General features: G+C 41.9%; 1 protein-coding gene across 2 annotated transcripts; it reads right to left on the minus strand.

The window, feature by feature from the left end:
• Window positions 1–544: 544 nt before the first annotated feature.
• tagapb (T cell activation RhoGTPase activating protein b) lies at window positions 545–21053 on the minus strand. 2 transcript variants are annotated; one of them, XM_086189250.1, is made up of 14 exons: window positions 20879–21053; window positions 15319–15401; window positions 10631–10801; window positions 7693–7857; window positions 6774–6815; window positions 6400–6487; window positions 6265–6318; window positions 5819–5882; window positions 5407–5558; window positions 5136–5297; window positions 4488–4597; window positions 4044–4230; window positions 3759–3840; window positions 545–3672 (listed from the first exon to the last, which is right to left on the minus strand). In XM_086189250.1, exons 1-14 carry the CDS (start codon window positions 20951–20953, stop codon window positions 2543–2545), a joined length of 2565 nt encoding a protein of 854 aa, XP_086045376.1. In that variant the 5' UTR covers window positions 20954–21053; the 3' UTR covers window positions 545–2542. The 2 variants fall into 2 exon arrangements, with proteins under 2 accessions (XP_086045376.1, XP_086045375.1); XM_086189249.1 differs by having other exon boundaries at window positions 15319–15404.
• Between the last annotated feature and the right edge of the window lie 803 nt (window positions 21054–21856).

A 21856-nucleotide genomic window follows, 5' to 3' on the forward strand; every position in this document is an offset into this window, starting at 1 on the left:
TCTGACGTGTGAACGCTTGTCTTAATTTTTGCGTATATTGCAACACCACATCACTGTGAGTGATTTTGAGGAGCTGGATACACTCTGCAAAAATCCTGCAACGCTCCTGCCGCAGTAATCTGAGCAGTGAGCAGTGTACTCTGATTTATGGTGATTCTGACAGACGGATGAGAAAACTACTCAAGAACTTGTGTTTTCATGGCCGATCATTCGCCATATTATGTTTCAAGGAGTGTTTGCAAAAAAAGGGAAGATTTGCTCATCTGGACTTGAACTGTGAAAACAAAATAAAGAGTTTTCAGATGTGAAATGACATGCTCGGACAATCTTTACCTGTCTGGTACATTTATCCAGGCCACCGGTTGAAAGAAAGGATCGGACAACGCCAGACCGAATATGAAAAACACCTTTCAGTGTGTAACACCACCCCCCTCTACGAAGTCAATAATATTATCAAGTAGCATCACCACTTTCATGAAAAACTGTACAAAATTAAAAATGAAATTCATGGATTCATGGATCAAGTAGAATTTGCTCTTTGTTCTTTTATTGATTTAATTTAACTCATCTCTGTTTTAGTTTTCTACGGACGGGTGGACTACGTCACTGATGCATGTTCGCTAACGTAACAAGAAAAAAGAGTAATGCAAAACTTTTTATCACCTAAAAAAAAAGACAGCATTCATGACAGGTGGCAGGACAACAATACATTCACAACAATGCATTACACTGTAAATCTTTTAAGATGATGATTAAAAATGAAAATATTATCAAGTCGTTGAAAAAGAACCAGTTTTTTTAAAGCACGCATAGGAATTTTTAAAAAACTCGAAACCAGCTTGCAAATGCAAAAATCAGGTTTATGCTTGTGCAAGAGTTAAGGCTGAACATAGAAGCTGTTTTTTTTAATCAACCTACTCAGAAAAGAAACAAAAACTGCTGACAAATCAGAAAGACAAAAAGTACTACGTCAAAACTATAAAGTATCTCACTAACAATCTATCTATCAAAAGCTACTTGGGGTTGTTATGTTCCTGTTGATTGTTGCCTGTAACCTACTTACTTTGCTTTCTGGTACCTTCTTCTCGTGATATTTCACCTCACACTTCACTGTACAGTTTGTGTTAATGCACGTGTGTGTGTGTGTGTGTGTGTGTGTGTGTGTGTGTGCTTACATTCTCAACATGCAGGATGTTTGTATGTCAGAGGTTTCATAAGAGCCTTTTTGTTGTCTTTCAGTCTCGAGTTTCAAAATGTTGAGCGGGCTTCCTTTTTTCATTTGTTTACCCTTTTACATAAAGTAAAAGTAAATATGCCGCTTAATTGTCTGCAACACTGTATGGAAGAATTCCTTCATGCATATATCTTTTTGATATTTATAATAGTTTTTAAATGATCATTGCCTGAGATAATTGTCAGTTTATTTCAAAATATACCAACCATTTGGTCTCAGTCCTTTTCTTTATGTTTGAATCAACTTGGTGGGGAAGGAAACAACGATTTAAGATACTTCATACAGTAAAAGGAAGAAAGAAGACTTGCCATTCAACAGAGAACAGAAATTCAGAGAAAAACCAAATCCGTCCATGTGACCGTGTCTCGCTTCCTTCTGTTTTAGCACAAGAAGGTAGAACATGTTGTTCTCTCAATGAGGCTTGTTAGCTGCTGTTATGCAAGAAATCAAGCAAAGACAAGTCGAGCCAAACCGGTCACTCTCCTCTCGCTTCTCATTAAATGTGCAAGTAATAAGTTGACCCAGAAAAATCAATGGATAGCTTTTCAAATGCGTACGAACACATGTAGAAAACACCAGTTTGTTTAAGGTTGCATTTTTTTCCTTCCTTTATTTTCTAATTAAATCCTCAAGATTGTAACATTTGCTATTTGACTTTATTTGCATCTTTTTTTTTGACATACAGTTAAGCTCATCATCAAGAAAAGTGCTTTAGTGTAGTGGAAGGATAAGAATATGCAAGGTGAAGAAGACTTACAACAAGCAAAAAACAAAACAAAAACAACACAACTTACTACACTATCCCTATTATAGATGGACAAAACCAATCAAAACATAGAAAACTCACCCACTCATAGCATATTTTATCCACAGCAATCTGTGTTTTACAGAGCTTCATTGGGATAGACTAAATATCTATCATATTAACTATACATCTTTTTAATTCGTACTCTAAATGGTACTACGAAAAAAAAGTGCAACCGCAGTGGAAGCATATGGCCGACATTCACCATGAAAGAGGAACAAGGAGATTCCATTTTCTGCAGATGATCTGGAGGCAGAACAGCTCCGTATTTGTTCTGGCTCAAGCAGACACCTTTGCTACGAGGCCAGAACTTGTGGCCTTGGAAGAATGAATGACACTTAGTGACACTGTGTCTTGCTCAAGTAGAACCAAAGAAAGAGATGGAAATATTCAAGCATGAGATTAGTGAACAACCTGCCCCGGCCAGAGTTTTAAAATGATCTATTTTTCAGGTTTTTTGAAAAATGATTGAACTCCAGTCCCTGAAAACATCTGAAAGTTGCTCAAACGTAGGACTCCTTGGCGTATGAAAATTCCTCAAACACAGGCTGGCTACATCTCCGTGACACGGCCTCATGACGAACCGTGGACACAGACTCAGACATGGCCCTCTGGCGGAAAGGCTGCCGCCGCTCCACGACGTTGTCCTGTGTAGTGAAACAGTCAGAGCAGGTAGATAGGACGTCATAATTCACAGATGATGGGCGGGACCGTCGCTCCAGCTCTATGGCGTCGTACACAGTCATTGATCCATACTGAGGGGGGAGAGCCACATTGTGCAATGCCTCCTTGTATGATGGCGGCCTGCAGGGCAGCCTGCTGTCTACCTGCTTGAACACTTCAATGGCCGACAGAGGGCGCGGTTTGTGCTCAGCTGCAGGGTCTGCTTCGTTCTGAAAGTCCTCCTGCAGAGTTCCACAAGGGAAGGAGCTTTCCTTCTGGGAGTCTTTCTTCAGGCTGCTCCAGCCGAAGCCTCCTAAGCTCCTGGTCCGCATCAGCCCCATGCTGACAACTCTCATGGAATGTGAACGCCTCTTCTCATCCGAATTTGGCCTGGTGAAGTCCTGCTTTACACGCACCACGGTCTGGTTAGGAGAGTTTGTTCTCCTGGAGCAAGATGGAGATCCAACTGGGGAGCTGGTGAAAACTGAGCCCTCTGATTGGTTGGAAGCAGCGCTCTCCAGGGAAGAGCATGAACAGTCCTTGTTTCGATTAGCGGTGTAGATCAACGGATCCACGTTAGAGCTGCTGCTCAGTTTTGGAAAGGCCAAATCTGACCTTGCGCCACCTTGTCCTCTGAGCAAAAATGAGTCATCCGAGATCGGTTTTTTTAAAGGTTGCTCCTCAAAGTCCCTCCTCTCTACAGAACAGTCATCATGGCTCCTGGAGTGGCTGCACAAGCTTACGATGTCAGACGAGGGGAGGATGATGGGCTCAGAGCAGCGGCGGTTAAATGAAGGTTTCGTGTCAAAGATGGCATCAGATGACCAGGAGGAAGTGGATTTATTGGGGCTGAGAGAAGGAGAAGACCCACACCCTCCATGCGAGGAGCTTGTATTCTCTCCTGCCTCTCCGTCTCCATCTGGGTCGGTGCTATCATATGCAGAGTCGTGGTGCTGAGAGGACAACGAGTCTACAGAGATGGAAAGGAGACTTCATTAGGGTCTTGAAACCTCTAATTATCTGGACACCAGTACAGATATTTGAGAGATGTATTACCTTCATCAGTATCCAGGAGATTTGGGATATTGTCTCCGAGTATCTCACAGTGCTCAATCAGGAACTGAGTTAGCTCTATGACCTGTAGAAAATAGATATGTCAGTATTTGTATCTAAGATTTAAGATAAACAATTCTGAAAAATCTGTGTTAATGTTCAGAAAACAGACAGATGTTGTGCAAGTGCGCCCTTACTTAGAAAAGCTTTTGAGGTTTTCTGCATTGTGAACCGCAGAGCTTCAAAGCCCCAAAAGTGAGAGCACCTACTCATAACACGACCTGGTACCTTTTTCATCTTCTCTTTCTGATCATCCAGTGGAGTGACGTCGAGCTGCAGGATTGTGGGGCCGATACACACCGCCAGATTGTAGGCGTCCATCTTGTTAATGTCTGCGCTCCCCAGGATGTGATGGAGGATGCAGAGAAGATGCTGCAGGAGGAGTTTGTTGGGTGTCGGGAGCTCATCTACCACCCTAACAATGAGAAGGGGAGGGGGAGGGGGAGGGGGAGGGGAGGGGCGGAACAGGAATACAATTTTTAGCTTGGCGGTCTTTTTTTTTTTCATTCAACACTTCTTCCCTTTTTCAAACCGATCCAAAAAAAAGAGAGAAGTGGTTTGCGTTCAGCTTACAAATGGAGAACATTGGAAATATGCAGAACTCCTGCTCAAAATCCCCATCATGCAAGCAACGTCCCTGTCTAGACTCGTTAGAGGGTATTAATTGATTACTTTTTGATCTGCTGAGATCTCTGCTGTGCGTCTTCACTGTCAAGAGCTGTCGTCCACTTGTCGTAAAGATCAGATACCAGAAGGCTCCCAGGAAGTTCTTTGAGAAAACTCTGCAAGACAGAGACAGAGAAGACATGAGTCATTATAACCGTGCAGACGTGACTACAACAATGTGACATCGTTAAACCGCTTTATTTGGATTTATTCATTATTTATAACACAGATGCCGTTAACTACATATCTATTACAATATCTAATTCAGTAAATCATTTATTATTTATAACACAGTTATATGCAGGTAACTACATACCTCTTAACGTTAACTAAGCTAAGGAGGAGAATTGCCTTATTATGGTCAGTAATTACTAAAAGTTAACTGCCCTTTCTGCAGCAACCTTATGTAACGCTTATTAAGGTTAATAAATCATTTATCATGCAATACGCTAATCTTAATGACGTAACAAAATGTTTAGAGATTGTTTAACACTGACACGTTATTTAAGTAATTCGTTTTATATCTTATAATGCAACAGTAGATGTGTTTACTTCCTTGTTTGTTTTTTTGCAAGCATATTCACATAAAGCAGTGGAAATCTTGGTGTTAATAATTTTACATTTCAGCTGACTTAAGTGACCCCGGTAACATACCTTGAGCAGGCCAACCAGCAGAACCACGGGCTGACCCTCCAAGTCAACCTCCAGACCGTTGTTGAGCTGCTCCCTGATGTCCCTCAGGTTCTTGGTGTTGCACGGTTTCCGAAACACCCCCTCTGTGGACGGCCCCCTCTTCCTCAGCAACACCAGCATCTCCTAATGAGAGGACAAGGATGCAGGAAAGGAAAGATTAGATTATCACATCAACTGGTAGATTCTGAAAGCATTTCTCAGCCAAGGAGAGGAGATGAACTGAGAGTCTTACTGTGACTGGTTTGGGAAGCGAGGGGTTGTCTGGGCACATTTTGCAGAGAGCTTGTCCGAACAGCTGAGTCTTGGAGGATGAATGGGATCGACCTGCTTTGTTGATGAAACTAGAACCCTTCCTCAGCTTCTTCACCAGGTTCCACTTGGTTTCTGATGGTATCAAAAGCGTTTCACCCATCGGTTTTCCAAATGTTTGCATTTATCCAACTCTCTTATTCAGAGGTAGAGCAGCAAAACCAACCGTGCCCAAGTTGTGAAAGAAACGTTTTTCTTCACTCGCTCATGATTTCCTTTTTTTTTTTCTGTCTCTGTGGTTGCTGTCACATGTCTCTGGGCATGGCACTTACGTGAGGCCCTGCCTCCATTACAGCTGCCGCTAAGAGACATCCAAAAAACACTTTCAAACTCACCAGTGGACTGCGTCAGCTTGTCCTCCTGGTTGCTGAACGGCTTTGACAGAGTTGAAATGTTTCCCTGGAAACAAAATATAGAAAAAGTGATGTAGTGATGAGTTTGCATGAGGAACACGAAGAGGAAAAGGGAGGGGTTATATTTTTTTTCAAACTCCCCATACATAACACATCCTCAACCATCATGCCTCCTGCCACGTGAGGCGTCAGCGAGAATCAATTACACTCATGTTAACAGTTACAGCATCAGCTGGATGCCAAGAGAAAAATCTTTATTCTCTTTCAAATCGCTCCACTCAAGTGTGTTTTTCCAGCTGCTCTGCAAGTCAGAGGCTGCTGTCCGCATCTGTTTAATGTAGCGTCCTCTGAACATAGCTGGAGAGACGCAGGTGTCTTTCATAAACAGGTGTTTTAAGTTCAGTGTCAAGAAGCTAAAGTTCACTTACATCAAGGGGTAACTCGATGCGTTGCTCCATGCTACCTCCCGTTAGGGTTTTAGTCTGTGAAAGGACATTTAAAGAGGGAGATGAGTCATAGATCTCTGTAAAGTCGCTGAAGACGTGTTTGACTGAGACACTTACTGAGATGCTGCTGCCACTCAACACCTTCATGAGGACATGCGGAGGGGAAGGAGCACGACCAGCTCTTCCTCTTGCCTCTTTAATTTTGCTGTGATTAGGAAAACAAATAAAGATAAAGTTAGCCCTTTGCAACCTCTGTTTGAGGATTCACTCTTGTGGTCGCCATAAAGTGTTGGGCCCCAGCTAAACACAAAATATTTGGCCCCTTCAAATATTTGTTATTATTCTCTCCTGTTACAGACCCTATAGCATTCTCCTAGCCTTAAAAGAAACAACAAAAAAAGGTTTCTCAATTAAAAATCATTAAATTCTTTTTAGACAAAATTGATAAAGGTGTTATGGATTGCATTTTTCAAGACTGTATTGTTTCTTACCTGTGGAGAGTATCTAACCAGCGGTCCTTCACCTCAGGAGAGCTGTAGGCAAAATACCAGCATGGTACAAGTTACTAATCCACAGAGACGAGAGGGGAGGACTGAGATGAACCTACACTCGTGAGCTCTTTTAATAACTCTCACGGAAACTGTAACTCAGTCATGGGAACAGGAAGCAGCGTCACGGCTTGCCCCGACCAAACATTTACAACTTCCTCCTACATTATTGTGGTTAAGCGTCCATCAATGGAAACTGACGGAGACAAAGTTACAAGCCTTTACACCTTTAACTTTTGGTCACCTGCGTTCTCATTACTGACACCGTATGTTTGGTATATTAAACGGAGCACGGCGTTTCTGTAGTTTCCGTGGGGGTGAGAGGAAATTAAACTCTTAGTTTTAAACAAAACAACAAAAGAGCCACAGGGAGGTTCATCATTCAGTTGAAAAAAATAAGTATTCAGTGTGGGAGAATTAAAAGTTTGACATTTAGTGGTTTTGAAGAGAAAACAATTTCAGAAAAGTACTCGACATGTCTAGACAAAAAGTAAGAGACATTGTCTCTCCTATATTTAATTTTTACTGTAAAGGACATTATTTCTTGTAAAAGTCAACTTCTGATAACTTCCAGATATGTGAGCGTCTGTAGCAACCGCCGATTCCTATTTTGCAACCTGTTTGTCTTGTGATGCTGCAGGGCGAACTTTCTCTTTGCAACTTCTTTATTTTCGTCAGAGCAACGCATCACATGAGGATTTACTACATGTCTGAACGTTCCATGAAGAGCTTCAGATTTCATTAAAGAAATGAACAGACCGTGATTTCACAAGCCACACAAGCAATGAATAAAAGAAGGACATGAATCCAAACACGTAGCAGGATGATATTTGTACGGGACTTCTCCGAAGCGTCAGCTCACCGAAAACACACCAAACAAAAAGTGAGAGCCCAGGCCAAGATGAGGGTCACCCTGAGGTCAATATCCTCCGCTGTTCCCTCCTCACACATCAGCTCGTCCTCAAAACCGTGAAGCCAGATATCCCTGAGGCTCACTCTGTGCTTCAGACGGTAGCTGGAGGTCGACCTGGACAAAAACAAGCAAGACGGTCTGAATGACGTGTTATTAATTATCTATTTGTTTTTCAGTGACTGAAGTTCATTAAAAAAAATTGATCTACAGAGACTCAGAGATTGATTTTTTTTTTCCTCACAACAATCGTTACTGAAATTGTCCTTCTGTTCTGCTTTTAAATGTCTTTGCCATTATTATTAGGTATCTTCAATCACGGAGAAATGATGGCCTTTGAGAAAATGGATTTTGAGGGATGAAAATTTAATGAAAGAAATTGTTTGTTTTTGTATTAACTGTCAAGACTGAGCCAAAAATGAAACAAAGTACCGTGGCGGATGCATGCCTGTCCGAGTTACTTTGACCTTTCAGGGTCAGACTGTTTTCAGGTCACCCATGACTTCCTGTGAACATTTCTGTGAAAACTGGGTGCGAGTCCCTCCAGGCGTTCCAGAGATATTACATGAACAAGAATGGGGCAGATACTGTGGCAGCGGCCTCGACCTTTGGCCATCGACATCTTTTCATTTCACCCTCGATTCCCAGTGGATATTTGAGGCAAATTTGTATAAATTCCCTAGCATTCTGGAGATACTTCATTAACAAGAAGGGGACAGATATCAAGCAAAGGGGAGTGTCCTTGACCTTTGACCTTTGGCCACAGACATCTTTTTAGTTAACCCTTGAATACCAGTGATATTTAAAGCAAGCAAGCCATTCCTCAGATATTGCACCAATAAGAATGGGACAAATATTGCGCACATGAAAGGCGAATGTCCTTGACCTCTGACATTTGGCTGCCAACTTTTCAGTTCATCTTTGAGTCCCAGTGGACCGATGTGACAAATTTGTTGAATTCTTTTAAAATGCTTTGGAACTGGCAGCACGGTGGTGCAGTGGTCAGCACTGTCACCTCACAGCAAGAAGGTTCATGTTCGAATCCCAGCTCCAGCACAGGATCTTTCTGTGTGGAGTCTGCATGTTCTCCCTGTTCCTGTGTGGGTTCTCTCTGGTACTCCAGCTTCCTCCCACAGTCCAAAGACATCAAGAGGGGACGAGGCTGATTGATACTCTAAATTGACCGTAGGTGTGACTGTGAGTGTGAATGGTTGTCTGTCTCTATGTGTTGGCCCTGTGATGGACTGGTGACCTGTCCAGGGTGAACCCAGCCTCTCACCTGAAGGCTGCTGTGACAGAGAGAGCCCCCCCCCCCCCCCTCCCATGACCCTGAACAGGATAAGCAATACAAAATTCATGGATGTTTTGGAACTTTTAAGAATGGGATGAACAGACACCCAGTCATGTCATTTGGGCTGTGCACCTTATCCTTAAAATATGCATAGAAGAGTTAAAACTTCACATTTCTGAATAAAAACTGTGGGTGTTTGCAGGAACAGCTTTTGAACAAAGCCTTCGCTACCTTACCTTCGCTGAAACCAGAATAAAAGTCTGATGTGGACAACCTTCCCATGAGTGACGAGTAATCAAATCCCTCTACGACCATTCATTGTGTTCTTATCACACCACAATGGTCTAAACACTTGGTCGTGACCCTGCTGACCTTTCGCTGAGCTGGTTGGATCCTGTTTAGTTAAGGGATGTAGAAATGAGTCAGAAAGATGGGGATAGCCGATTTAATAGGCGTTACGGAAGATCCATTACGGAGAGAAAGGAAAAGCTGGATTAACACTCTTTGAAATACAAAATATAAACGAGGTTGAACGTGTTTGCTTTTTTACTGTGCTGTGGTCCCAGCTGTGTGTACGCACTGGAACAGTGAGCAGGTTGTGGTACAGTACTGAGTGTGACTCACCTCCCACTCAAGACCTATAAACCTTCCACTGACTTTGAAAAAAACAAAACAAAAAAACCCTGTAGTCCGAAGGAGGCAACCTAAACCGATCAATCCAACTCCTATTCTGTTGATGGTAATTCTAATACAATACTGTATTTTTTTTTTTTTCTGAAAAATTGTTTTCCCATTCAGGCTAGGTGGATTTTCAAAAAAACAGCTGACTTCTGATTTTTGTTTCAGATTTGTCTCAGTGTGATTCGTTTTCTCACTGGCATCTTTTGTGAATCGGACAACACTGTTTTATGGAAAGTCAGTTAGATTCTGTCATTGTGACTTGTTTCAGCAGAGTAAACCCACGAGTTCCCCTCATGTGACTCTACTCAGAGGGACCTCCCCTTTCCTTTTCTGTTTCGTGTCACAGTGACTAAACACAGTTAAAGTGTGTGTGTGTGTGTGTGTGTGTGTGTGTGTGTGTGTGTGTGTGTGTGTGTGCGTGCTCGTGTGGAGATTCCCTAACAGTCCAAGTATCAACTCCAACAACACACTTGCACACTTATTTTTACTTCCTCTTTCACTCTCCCATCCCAACTGTGTAGATACATGACTTCTTTCCGCACACAGACAGATCAACATTCTAGCACGTTTGGCTTCTTTCTATCTGTGTCCACCACCCGAGAAATAAAGGCAGGGCCCTGAAGTTTTTATGTTACTTTAAACACGACTTTCTTCGCTTCTTACTCTTATGTTTGGTTTATTTCTTGCCCATTTCAAAACATCAAGTATCTTTCATGTATACCACCTCCAATTCACACATAGTCCCTTTAATTTTTGAGTTTTAAGGGTTTTTTTTTATTTCCCTTGGCAGGTTTTTTTATACTCCAGATGTCTTGTTACTTCACCAACTTTCCCACTGAATTAAAATGGGTTTGCCTTTAGCTGCACATAGCAATCTGTTGACCAGTACATACACATATATTGTTCTTTTCTTCTTACTTGAGTTTAGCAAAGACGATAACGTCACTGAAGAGGAAGAGGTGTCTCTCCCTGGTTTTTGTGCCCTCTGTGACCTGAACGCACTCATCCAGCAGGAGCTCTCCGTTCTCCCCGGTGAGGCCATGGACAAATGGACTCTGCTCCACAGACACCCAGCAAGGAGTCTCCTCCCTAATAAGAGGGTAAAATACACACACAAAAAAGACTGACACATCCATATTTATCTTATTTTGTGAATTAGATTCCACATGAATTGAAGGATGCAAGAAGTTCCGAGACCAACAGGTTTTTGAGGCACAGTTCGAGCTTTTTAAAGGAATTTTGTCCTCTAAATTGAACGATAATTACTTTTTAAACATAGAGGAGCTGTTAAGACATTAAAAGAGAAGAACGCACGACAGTGTTGTGTTAAAGGAGATGATTACGTGCGCTCTCACATCCGATCACATATCACTCTCACGTTATTCTCAGCAACACCAGCTGTTTCTCACCTTACAAATATTAATTACCATGTAACACACGACTCTCAGTTTGCACAAAGGTCTTATTAATTCATTATTCTGCCTTCTGATTGTTCGAAGCCTCATCACCAAATCACTGATCTCAGATATTCGTTTGAGGTCACAATCACATTTAAATTCACGAAATCCAACAAAGCATCATTGCTCTACATAATACATTTTTGTAAAAGACCCCTATAAGAACCTCAAGTTGGGTCAAAATAGCAGCAGAAGTGGTAGAGCTCTACGTTTTGGTTTAGAGCAACTTGAAGAAATGCTGTGACTAATAATCCAGCTCTAATAAACAAACCCCCAACACCATGATCCCTCCTCAAATGTCACAGAGAGAAAGGAATTATGTCGTTTAAAGGGAAATGTCAAATCCGTGTATAAAAGCGTCACCACCACCCACCAAATCAATAGTCACATCTTAATAAATTATGTCTGACTTCACATGGAGAAACACACTGTACAGGAAGGAAACACGGTTGTCTTGAGCTTACACTTTATTTGTGTTTCCTCCGTTTTTTTCAACACAACTCAACAAAAGAGGAAACCAACAGGCAGATTAGACTTCTCTCACTGTCATTATTGAGAGGATCACCGCTCATCTCGCATCACATTTCACAAGTCCTCTTAGTCCTCTTAAAGCAGAGTATATCCAGTAACTTAAACTGTGTTAGAATTTCTTATAATCAAACACAGACATCTAGGGGTGCTTTTGCTGGCCTGACTAGTCTTCTCAAGACAAGAGATGGTTGTTGTTTGTTCTGTATGAAACAAGTTCTTGTTATTTGTCATCCCACTGACTCTAGAGTCAGAGCAAATATTAAAATCACTGGAGCAGAGGTACTTTCCCCTGTGGTTTAAATGTTACCAGCAAAAAAATTCAGACAAACTCAGACTGCTGATAATAAAAATAAATATAAATATACTGTATATAGCTACAAATACCAACCAGAAACCACAATAATCTGATACTGATAGAAATACATAATATAGATACAAATGACTTGTAAAAGTTTATATTTAACTTGTTTTGACTAAATTGTGAAAGCAATAGGTAAAATGTTGGGGAAGTACATTCCTGACCTTTCACTAAATGAAACAGGGGCAGTTAGCTTAGCCTAGCTGAGTTTAGCTTAGGTTAGCTAAGTTTCGATTCGATTGTTTTATTTTTAGATTATCTTATTTCACTTTAGCTTCGATTCTTTCGCTTTGTTTATCTTAGCATCAGTTAGCTTGTATGAACGCTGGTGTGTTTGTGCTATGTTTAAGAGTTTGTATTCTGGTCTTATTTTATCCTGTACTGTAGCTTAACTTAACATCCATCTTCTTTTATGTTTTCTTATTTTGACTTAGATGAGCATTAAGCTGCAGTAGGTGTGATTTAGACTCATTTTTGACATAACAACGCTATTTCCAGGCTAAATGCTTAGCTAAAATGTAAGTAACCTTATGACTAAGACATTTAATCATGACTCTCTCATTACTGTAAACACCGTGTGTAACTAACAGCTACATACGCCTTTTCACTGTGTCTTTTGACTCTGCATCACTCATAAATAGTCCCACCACAGTGAAACTAACACCCATGCCACTTCACCACTCATGGGGATGAACACCGTGTGTGAGAGGTGAAAGAGTAGGATGGATTTGACATTTATCTTTTGCTTTGATGGACTCTCCCACCAGACACCGTAGTGGTCTCGTCACGTAAATTAAAAAACAACTTTAAAAGGTTACAGCTGAGGGGCAGATGTCTAGAAGGAGCCTACGCATCAACTTTGTAGGCTGAGAACATAAAGTGTAGGTTTTTAATGACGTAACCGTTGATGAATAAATTAAATGTATATTAAAAAAGAAAGTTTGGATAAGCTTGATATGAAACTAAAGTAAGAAGAAGTCGGTCAAAAATGTGCATCGCGTGATGAGGGTTGAGTTAATATTGGGAACTCACCATTAAGATCTCCAATCAAATTCCAAGCAGCACATTTTAAACCTTTTCACAAATAGTGCACACATCAAAAATGGATAAATATTAATATTCACATGATGATTTTTAATTCAACGTCACATATTTAATTGTGTTTGATTGCAGTAAATGCATGAATGTGGGCGTCAAATGATGTTCTTTTGTACCTTTTCATGAATTGTTAAATAGTGTTTTTATTCGCAAACAGATCAACAAACAAATGCTGCATTTAAGTGCTGGAGGGAAACTGGGACATATGGGTTCTCCGTGAATTCTTGTCTAATTTCAAAGTGAATTGAATTCACAAATTGGTGCTAGTGACAATATTATATCATTCTTTTTTTTTTTTTAACTCATTCTAGATGCTAGCCCAAATGAAAACTGTCACGATCCTTGTCTCGTCTTCCTGTTTGTAGTTCGTGTCCTGTCTTCCTGCGCTCCTTCCTGTGATTACTGTACCTCATGTGCCTCGCCTGTGTTCATTGCGCCACCTGTGTCTCTTTTCCCCCGGCCTTTTCAACCTCTGTTTCCCTTCGTTTGTTGTCGGATCATTGTTTGTGTTTGTGGATTTCTCAGTTTCCTGCTCATGTTTTCTCCCTCGTGTTCCCAGCTCCTCCACGTATCCATTGATCATGGTTTTGTAGCTACCTTGTACCTGTCCAGGACTTAGGCCTGTTGACCCCTTTGTTTGCTACTTTGTATTTTCCCTTCTGTTGGTACTTTGAGGCTCCTGTGTTGTTACTTTGTCTTTTTATGATTAAATACCTTTTTGGTTGAACCCCTGCTGTCTGCATTTGGGTCCTATTTCCCCAGCTACTTACCCTGACAGAAAACAATAAAAACAAATCCTGAAACTCGCTGCGAACACCTATTCTGTTGTCAGATGACCCCGATTCACAATCTGTGTCATTTCCTCTGCAGATTACAAGTAAATACCGATTCTGAATGAAGTTACAAGACAGATGGAACAATCTGCTACGACAAAGGAAAATCGTTGTTCATGTTATGTCACTGTCATTGAGACATCTTGAGGAAATGCCGGTGACATAATATGTCAACAACAGCCTCAAAAGACATTTTAAGAGATTTCACAACACAGCATCGATTGTGGCTTGTAAAATTGATGTTTTCCGTCCCATCTGTTCTGTTCTTATCCTCCCATCTCTCAAGGTTCCGCTTATTAAGGCCTGAGCCCGAAGGAACTTTGGGGCGAAGACCCTTTTTTTTTTAACTGTTTTGCTGTAACACTAAGAAACATAACAATTTGCATGTTACTTAGAATAATAAGTCATTAGTGTTAAGCGGCTTTTAACAGAAGTGTAAAAGAGGAAAGTTGTTTTTTAAGGGCACTGCCAGCTCTTCCGTTCTTGTCTGATCATCAGCCTTTGACGGTAGCTGGGCTTCCATCGAAACGTGCACTTATGTGCATTTCTTGTGTTTTCGTCTCCCGCCACCATTGTTTCTCCAGTGCAAAGGACTGCTTTTACCAGAGCAACGTGTCACTGACGGGATTTCTAAAACTCATCCTTTATCTGTTAACTCTAACTCTGTTGCCTATACTCATGTTTAACCTTTGTCGATACGCCATCTTTTCCACCTCCCGCAAGTGTAAAAACTTGTTTGAAATAAAAAAGGATCTTTTTTTTTTTAATACTCAAATCAAAAATGCATGGAAAAACAAACGAATAGAAACCTGAATACTCCGGACCCACGCCACACCAAAGGCAGTTTCTAACAGAAAGCTAGTTAGATCATAATCTGTGGTTAACAATGTCCAAGGTTCACCTTTAACCCGAACAAAAATGCGACACAATTCATTGTTACAAACCCAACAACCCCACCCAAAACGCCGGGTTTACCAACAGGATGTCGCATACTGCAGATCATCAGTACACAGAAAGAGAACATGACAGCGAGACAGATCGTCGCCATGACGCCTGTTCTTGAGCGGTACTGACGGCCCTGAGAGAGAACAAAGTTGTCCACCATTGCTTGTATCGCTAATCAACTTGGTATTTCTGAGTAGTATTTCTCTTTTTGATGCATGGCTAGTAAATACTAACGTTAGCAGCACAAATGATGGAAAACTGCCACTCAATTCTGACTCACGTAGTTTCTTTCTATGAAACAGACTGTTTTGCAGAAAATCTTCAAATCAAATCGCTAATATTCATGGATTTTTATTTAAAGGTTTTAAAAAGTCATCTACACACCTAATTGAGGACCACTGCATCCCGAGTGCCTTCCCAAAGACCAGAGATGGCGCCGAGCGTCGTCTTTGAGCCAGGTTTCTGAGCTGCTGGAAGAAAACAGACTCCATATTTTCAATGTTGCATTCAAATTCAAAAGAGAGATTTAATGAAAGTGTAATTTGATTCTCAATAGCTGCAAAGAAAACATTTGAACAGGCACAATCAGAAAAATCTTGAATTTATCGAAAAAGGGAGAAAAAAAAAAACACCTTGGCGTTCATGACACATTTGCGTCCCTAGAAAATGCCTTCCGCAAACAGATCACACGGTCAAATACACAAAAAGAAAAGTTTGTTTATGGAGAGTGTTGCTGATGGAACATTTCTATCATCGTCTGTTTAAAATACAACCTCACCATCTTTAGATTTCACCCTTGGAGTGGCCAGAGGAGCTGAAGCAGAGAGTTTTAGAGGTCTCGTGTTCATTTTGGTGGAACTGATCAGTCACAAGGAGAAAAGCTTTGTGGTATTTTATAGACAAGATTTCATTTTAATTTCATTACTCTCTGACTCACTCTAGATATATACTTTGGGCAGTTTACTTCTTGTTTAGGGTTTTTTGTTTTAATTCAGAGTCAAGGAGAACACCTACATCACTATTCTGTGTGGTACTTCACAAAAAAAAAGCCGTCATACTGTTTGTGCCGCCAATTTTTTTTTTTTTTGCACTGACAAGAATTTCAGTTTGTCCTTGATACAAAAAAAACTATTAATGTTTGGTTATGCAGGAGCAAATGCAGCAGTTCAAAATTACTGAAATGTGTATATAATTAGGGCCTGCACGTTGGTGCAGGGGTTAGAACTATCGCCTCACAGCAAGAAGGTTCTGGGTTCGAGCTCTGGCTCGGGCAAGGGGTCTTTCTGTGTGGAGTTTGCATGTGAGTGTGATTGGTTGTCTGTCTGTGTGTTGGCCCTGCGATGGACTGCTGGCCCGCCTCTCAACCGTCGCCCCTGGGATAGGCTCCAGCCCCCCCACGACCCTCAACAGGATAAATGGAAGAAAATGGATGGACGGATATATAAATAGCCAATACAGTAGCTTAGTGAGCCGAGCGCAACATAAACCAGGCAGTGATGGGTGGGCCCTCGCACCCCCATGTACGTCAGTGTGTGAATTTTCAGTAGAATGAGAGGGAAGTGAAAGGTGTTAAGTGGGGGTTGGGGGCTGTCCCAGCATTAGCAGACGCAGTGGTATCTGAGATCAGTGCTAGCGATCATGCATCTGTTTATAGACACAAGCTATAAGAGGACCTTCATCAGCATGGTTGAGATAGTCTGGAACAAAGTGTGGGACACTGGAGCCCTGACAACTGGGCTTTAATTCTTTAGATTATATAGGAGTCAGATGACATCGATTTAATGGACGATTGGAGGGGTTTGTTGGAGGGTAATTTTAGACTGAACAAACAAGCACCAGGTCGTTCTTCAAAGAGCCTCATACAATACGAGAGTGAGGCACTGCAGCTGAACCCAAGTATGCTTTTACATACACAAGTGTGATGAAATGATGAATACTCTGATGGGTATTAGGGCCATTGTAGGGGGGGGGGGGAGCTGGAAAAGCTGGTTGAATCAGAATTTCTTTAGTTGTCATATCACAAATTTACAAGTTTATAAAGCTCAAAATTCAGAGTTTAAAACTCTAAACTCATTAGAGGTCCATTAGAGTTTGTCATCAATGTACATATTAAAATGTCTTTTTTTCCTTAAACCCTCCAACATAGAACAGAATCCCACCTCTCCACTGCTTCTATTTCACACTAACGGCACGAACCACTCCATCCACATTCCACCGAGATCAAACTGGCTTCATCATCAGGAGAAAGCTGTCTAACAACCTCAGAATTCTTACTTGACTTACATACTGTGAGTTGTTAAAAAGTTCGGTTTCAGTGAATCATTTATCCACTGGACGAGGATTTTGAAACACATCATCCTTGGCCTCACTCACCAACCAACAGGCTGAACTGACACTGAAATTCACTCCGTGCAGGTCAAACATGCCAGTTCTCTCCATCTTTATTGCAGTAACCTTTGAGCCGACCTTGCTGCTGGGTACTACTGCAATGCATTTGACATGTTCAGTAGCAGCGGCCAGCGGCATATTGGGTTCTCCCAAATACCACGGGTGTAATTGGAGTCCCGATCAGAAGTGTCAACCTTGCTCCTCAAACTGCTGGTTTGAGTCCAAGAGGATCAATACAGGAGCGACAGTGAATCAGTTGAAGATCCTGGCCTGTAGAAGGACGGTCCCACCTCACAGTCCAAAATTCTAAGTGTCCGGATCTCCAATGACCTGAGCTGGACCGAGAACACTGTGGTAAAAGCAGGGAAAGCATAGACTGTGTTCCCAGGCTGTTACAAAATGCTGGGCTCAGACATAAGACCCCTCACCTTGGCCAAAAGAGGACTCGTCAAAAGAGTCCTCACAATTGGAATCCCAGCGTGGTTTGGAAAGATCACATGACGCTGCAAGGAGGTGAGATTTTTTTTTTTTTTTTTTTTTTTACTGGCTAAAATGTTGGCTCCAGCCAGTCATTGCTCCACTGTGTGAAATACATTGTATTTGTGAATGTGAACTACACTTTTGCGCTTTTTGTTTGTTGCTTCTTTTAAAGCTGACACAGGGCAGCTCACTGGGCGGTCCACCTGTACTTCTACAGAGCAAATGTGTTGAATCTCAAGCCTTCTCATCTTGACGGGTCTCCTCAAACTGTTGGGGTGAAGAGATTTGACAGTTCAAGTCCTTGATGAACCCTACTGCAAGGATTTCCATGACCAAATGATCAAGGATCCGTCTTTCCACTACAGGATGGACACAGCAGACTCACATTTTTGTTCTTAGATGCAGGGTTGGACCCCATGTTTAACTGTAATTACTTCTAATTTACCCAGTCATTCTTCCACCAGGACGAGGAAACCCTGAATACGCATATCAACACCGTTTTTGTTAGTTCGGTTCAAAGAAAGCATTTTCTATGTGGCCGCAGCAGCTCTTGGGCTCTTAATTGCTGGCAAACTGAAAAATAAGGTTAGGCAGAATTGATGGCAGGGACAAAAAACAAACAAAAGCAGGAACATTTTGACAAAGCACCTCTTTCTGGCCTCTGTGGCCATAACCAGGGACACAGAGTGACTGCTGGTGGATCAGCACCAGGACACAAAAGACCAGGGTGACCTATCAGCTGCATCCTTTATGTATGGGTGAACTGTTCTGCCATACTTCTGTTATTACAGGAAGGAATTTTTGGTTGAGATGTGGGGGGGGGGGGAATGCATTAAGGTTCGGTTTGTCGATGTAAGAGATGTTGAAAAAGTAGTGACATCAGTAAAGGTACATCAAAACCACTCAACACTGAAATTATGAGGTAAGAGGGACAGTCTAATAGCTGAAGTATAAATCATTATATATAGAAGCAGGCAGCTTCAAGATGTGTCCTTCTAGAAATGACTGGACTGATAATCTGTGACGAGGGAGATGTGGGGCTCCTTGTATCTGTGTTTAAATCTTTGGCTAAATTAATACTCTGTTACGGTCACGTCGCGCTGACGGCTTGGAAGATGAGAGGCGGCTCGGCCGGTAGGTGAATCTTCATGAAAGGTGTCTTCGGTTCAGACTTAGATGTGGGGAGTCAAAGACATTTCACCCCCTCTTGAAATGTTGACACCTTTTGTCTTTCACCCACCCACTCATCCACCCTGTACGCAGGTCCCCAGGCTGGTTTTAGACCACGTCAGGCGCTGCTGCTGAGGTTGTGGGTGGGTGAGTGTAACGTGTGTTTTGAACTTTTAAGCAACTGCTTTTAAGAGGAAGAAGATACCCAACCTTCAACTCAGAAACCTTTCCTTCATTTCCTCTGCTTGAGCTTAAAAAAAATGGACACAAACTGAAGGACGGTGACAGATGATCGTGATCAGTCTCCCACTGTCTGTTTGCCCAGGACACAGCAGCAGGCGTCCATGATTCAGCCAGAATCTTTCAAATGAACAGAGGAAGCCACAGCTTCACCGCAGCAATGAGCTGGTCTGAATGCAGCCTTAGGGTCACACAAATTAAGGGGCCATTCTCCCACCAGACCCTCCCCACTCCCACGCCATTACAATCCTGTCCAGTGCACAAGTTCCACCTCTCCCCTAAAAGAGGGGCCTCCTCCTGAGTATTTGCCTTTTGTATGTTATAATTTTTTTTATAGCTGACACTTATGAGCTTTTTGGACACAAAACATTTGATTTTATCTCAATAGGATGTGAAGTTTTGCTTGTTGGTGATAGTACTAAATGTCTAACAGCCTGAACAGCTACGAATAAGTGTTTTTCATTGGTCATCACAAACAACTTATACAGTATGTGTGGCTCTGGATCCACGGTGAACTCATTCAGTGTTGCACGAGTGTAGTTCGTCAGCATCAGTAGACTCACTGTTGAAGGGTGTTATAGTCCCTCAGCGCTAACTGGTTTGTGGAACTTAAATGTGGCCCACTTTCCACGTGCATGCACAAATGTAGTGGGTGAGAGGAGGTGTGAAAAGGGGCCGAGATGTTGGTTAATCTACATCATGCAGGACTGGACAGAGACAGTGGTGTACCGCACCGCTCCTCACTCACCTGCGTGTAACCACTCCTTGAAACATGTTGAATCGTGTGACTTCTACACCCCCCACAAGCTTGTCAAGCCAGTTAGGTTGAGTAAAACACCTGGTTTGGAATGTGAGACATCTTGAAACTCCTTCGTACAGCGCTCTAACGCGAGGGAAATTACCTAATTTTGCAAAGAATTTTGTCTCCTACATTTAAATAATTTGAAATAGAATTAATGTTAAAATCTTAAATTTAAACTGGTCTAATATTTCACCCTAGAGTCATGTATTTTGCCTGTCTTCAGTTGATGAGGGTGGTTGTTTGTTTTTTGTCCTTCTTGCATCACTTCATTGCGACTCCAGATTGCGGAAAGAACCAGCCATGTATACTAGCTTGAAGCTAATGGCAACCGATGGATAGCAATATTTGATTTAAAAATAACCGCAAAACTGTCTTAAAATGTACATTTACACATTCTCAAGGTCATTGTATGGTATAATCCATATTATCCAGCCATACGCTCAGGAAAAACTAACTAGAACGCTCATGTCACAAAAGTGTGGTTAGTTTGTTCTTTTAGCTTTAAAAAGGGTTGGACACTCTTTTTTGGATGAGGGTTATGGCATCTGTTCATAACATCAACATGTAAACAAAGGAACTCCCACAATCTGGACAGATAATGAGGATAATATAATATTCAATCTCATCAGGAGTAAGTGAGCTGAGGCTGATACGACCCCAAAACTAGATCCTGAATACAAAACCTTAACTTTGTCTCACATACGGTCAGCATCCATTGACACGGACATCATTTACCCTCGCATTTCCACAGAGAAAATCAGGAAATGCTCTTCATGCTGATTTTAATGAACAATTAAAAGGCAACGTGCTCAGTGGTCGATACTGGCAGGATCTGGTGCCCATGGATGACGGTTCAATACTCACAGGACCCAGGGAAGCTGCAGCCTCGTCATAGCTTCCCCTCCTCATCGCTACTATTCCGTTCTGTGGAGGGTCCATGCTGGCGCGGAGCCTCAACTCCCTGCTATCCTCAGCAGTTGTCAGTGGGTAGTTTATGTTCTGGGAGTAGAGAAGAAGCAGTATATGTGCGCCACTGTGAGAGCTCTGCTGCAAGTGAAGGAGGGTATGAGGGCTAGAAAACCTTTTTCTTGTTAGCCCTAATGAGGGTTAGAACAATGGAGGCCTTGCTGGCACACAAAAGTAGAGGGGGGGGGGGCTGAACCTGCACTATGATTTCAGTCACCCCTCTATCTCTCCATTCTTTCCATCCCTCCACCCATCCATCCATCCATCCATCCATCCAACCACTCCATCTTCTCTTCATCTCTCCATTGCATAACGAGATCACCGTGTGTCTCACCAGGGCCTGCTGCCTTGTCCCATTTCCAGGCTAACGAGGCTGAGATGCCGTGACAGTTTCCAACACACAGGGTCTCACAAACCGTCCCCCATCCCCCCAGCCTACATCAGTGGGTTTATGCACAAACAAATAGAGAGGAGCTTTTGAGACCAGCACTTATAGCGAGACTGAGAAATGTTTGACTCTCACTGTTCCTGGCTGATCTGAGCAACTGTGCAAGGAGGATTATTGAATCAAACCCACTTTGGCAATGTTGTAACCTTGAGTTTTAGACTTTGGAAATGATGAAATGCTATTTAATAACCTGCTAAAGTGGCAGTGGTTGATCACCGATTCTTCGAATCCCACGCTTCTTGCATTATGAACAAGAAAAGGGAAAGAAAAGCATTCATTAAATATATATTCAGAGGATGATGAGGAACATAGTGGCAGAGCTTCCATGAGGATCCCTGTAAACCTCATATTATCTCTTATTTATTTTGTTTATAGTTCTTCTTCTAATGAGCACCTGAATGCAGCTCAGTATTTTATTGGGTCCCTCT

The sequence above is a fragment of the Aulostomus chinensis genome, chromosome 20, assembly GCF_037954235.1.
Source record: "Aulostomus chinensis isolate RoL2024-O1b breed Wild chromosome 20, RoL_Achi_v1.0, whole genome shotgun sequence".
Taxonomy (NCBI): Eukaryota; Metazoa; Chordata; class Actinopteri; order Syngnathiformes; family Aulostomidae; genus Aulostomus; species Aulostomus chinensis.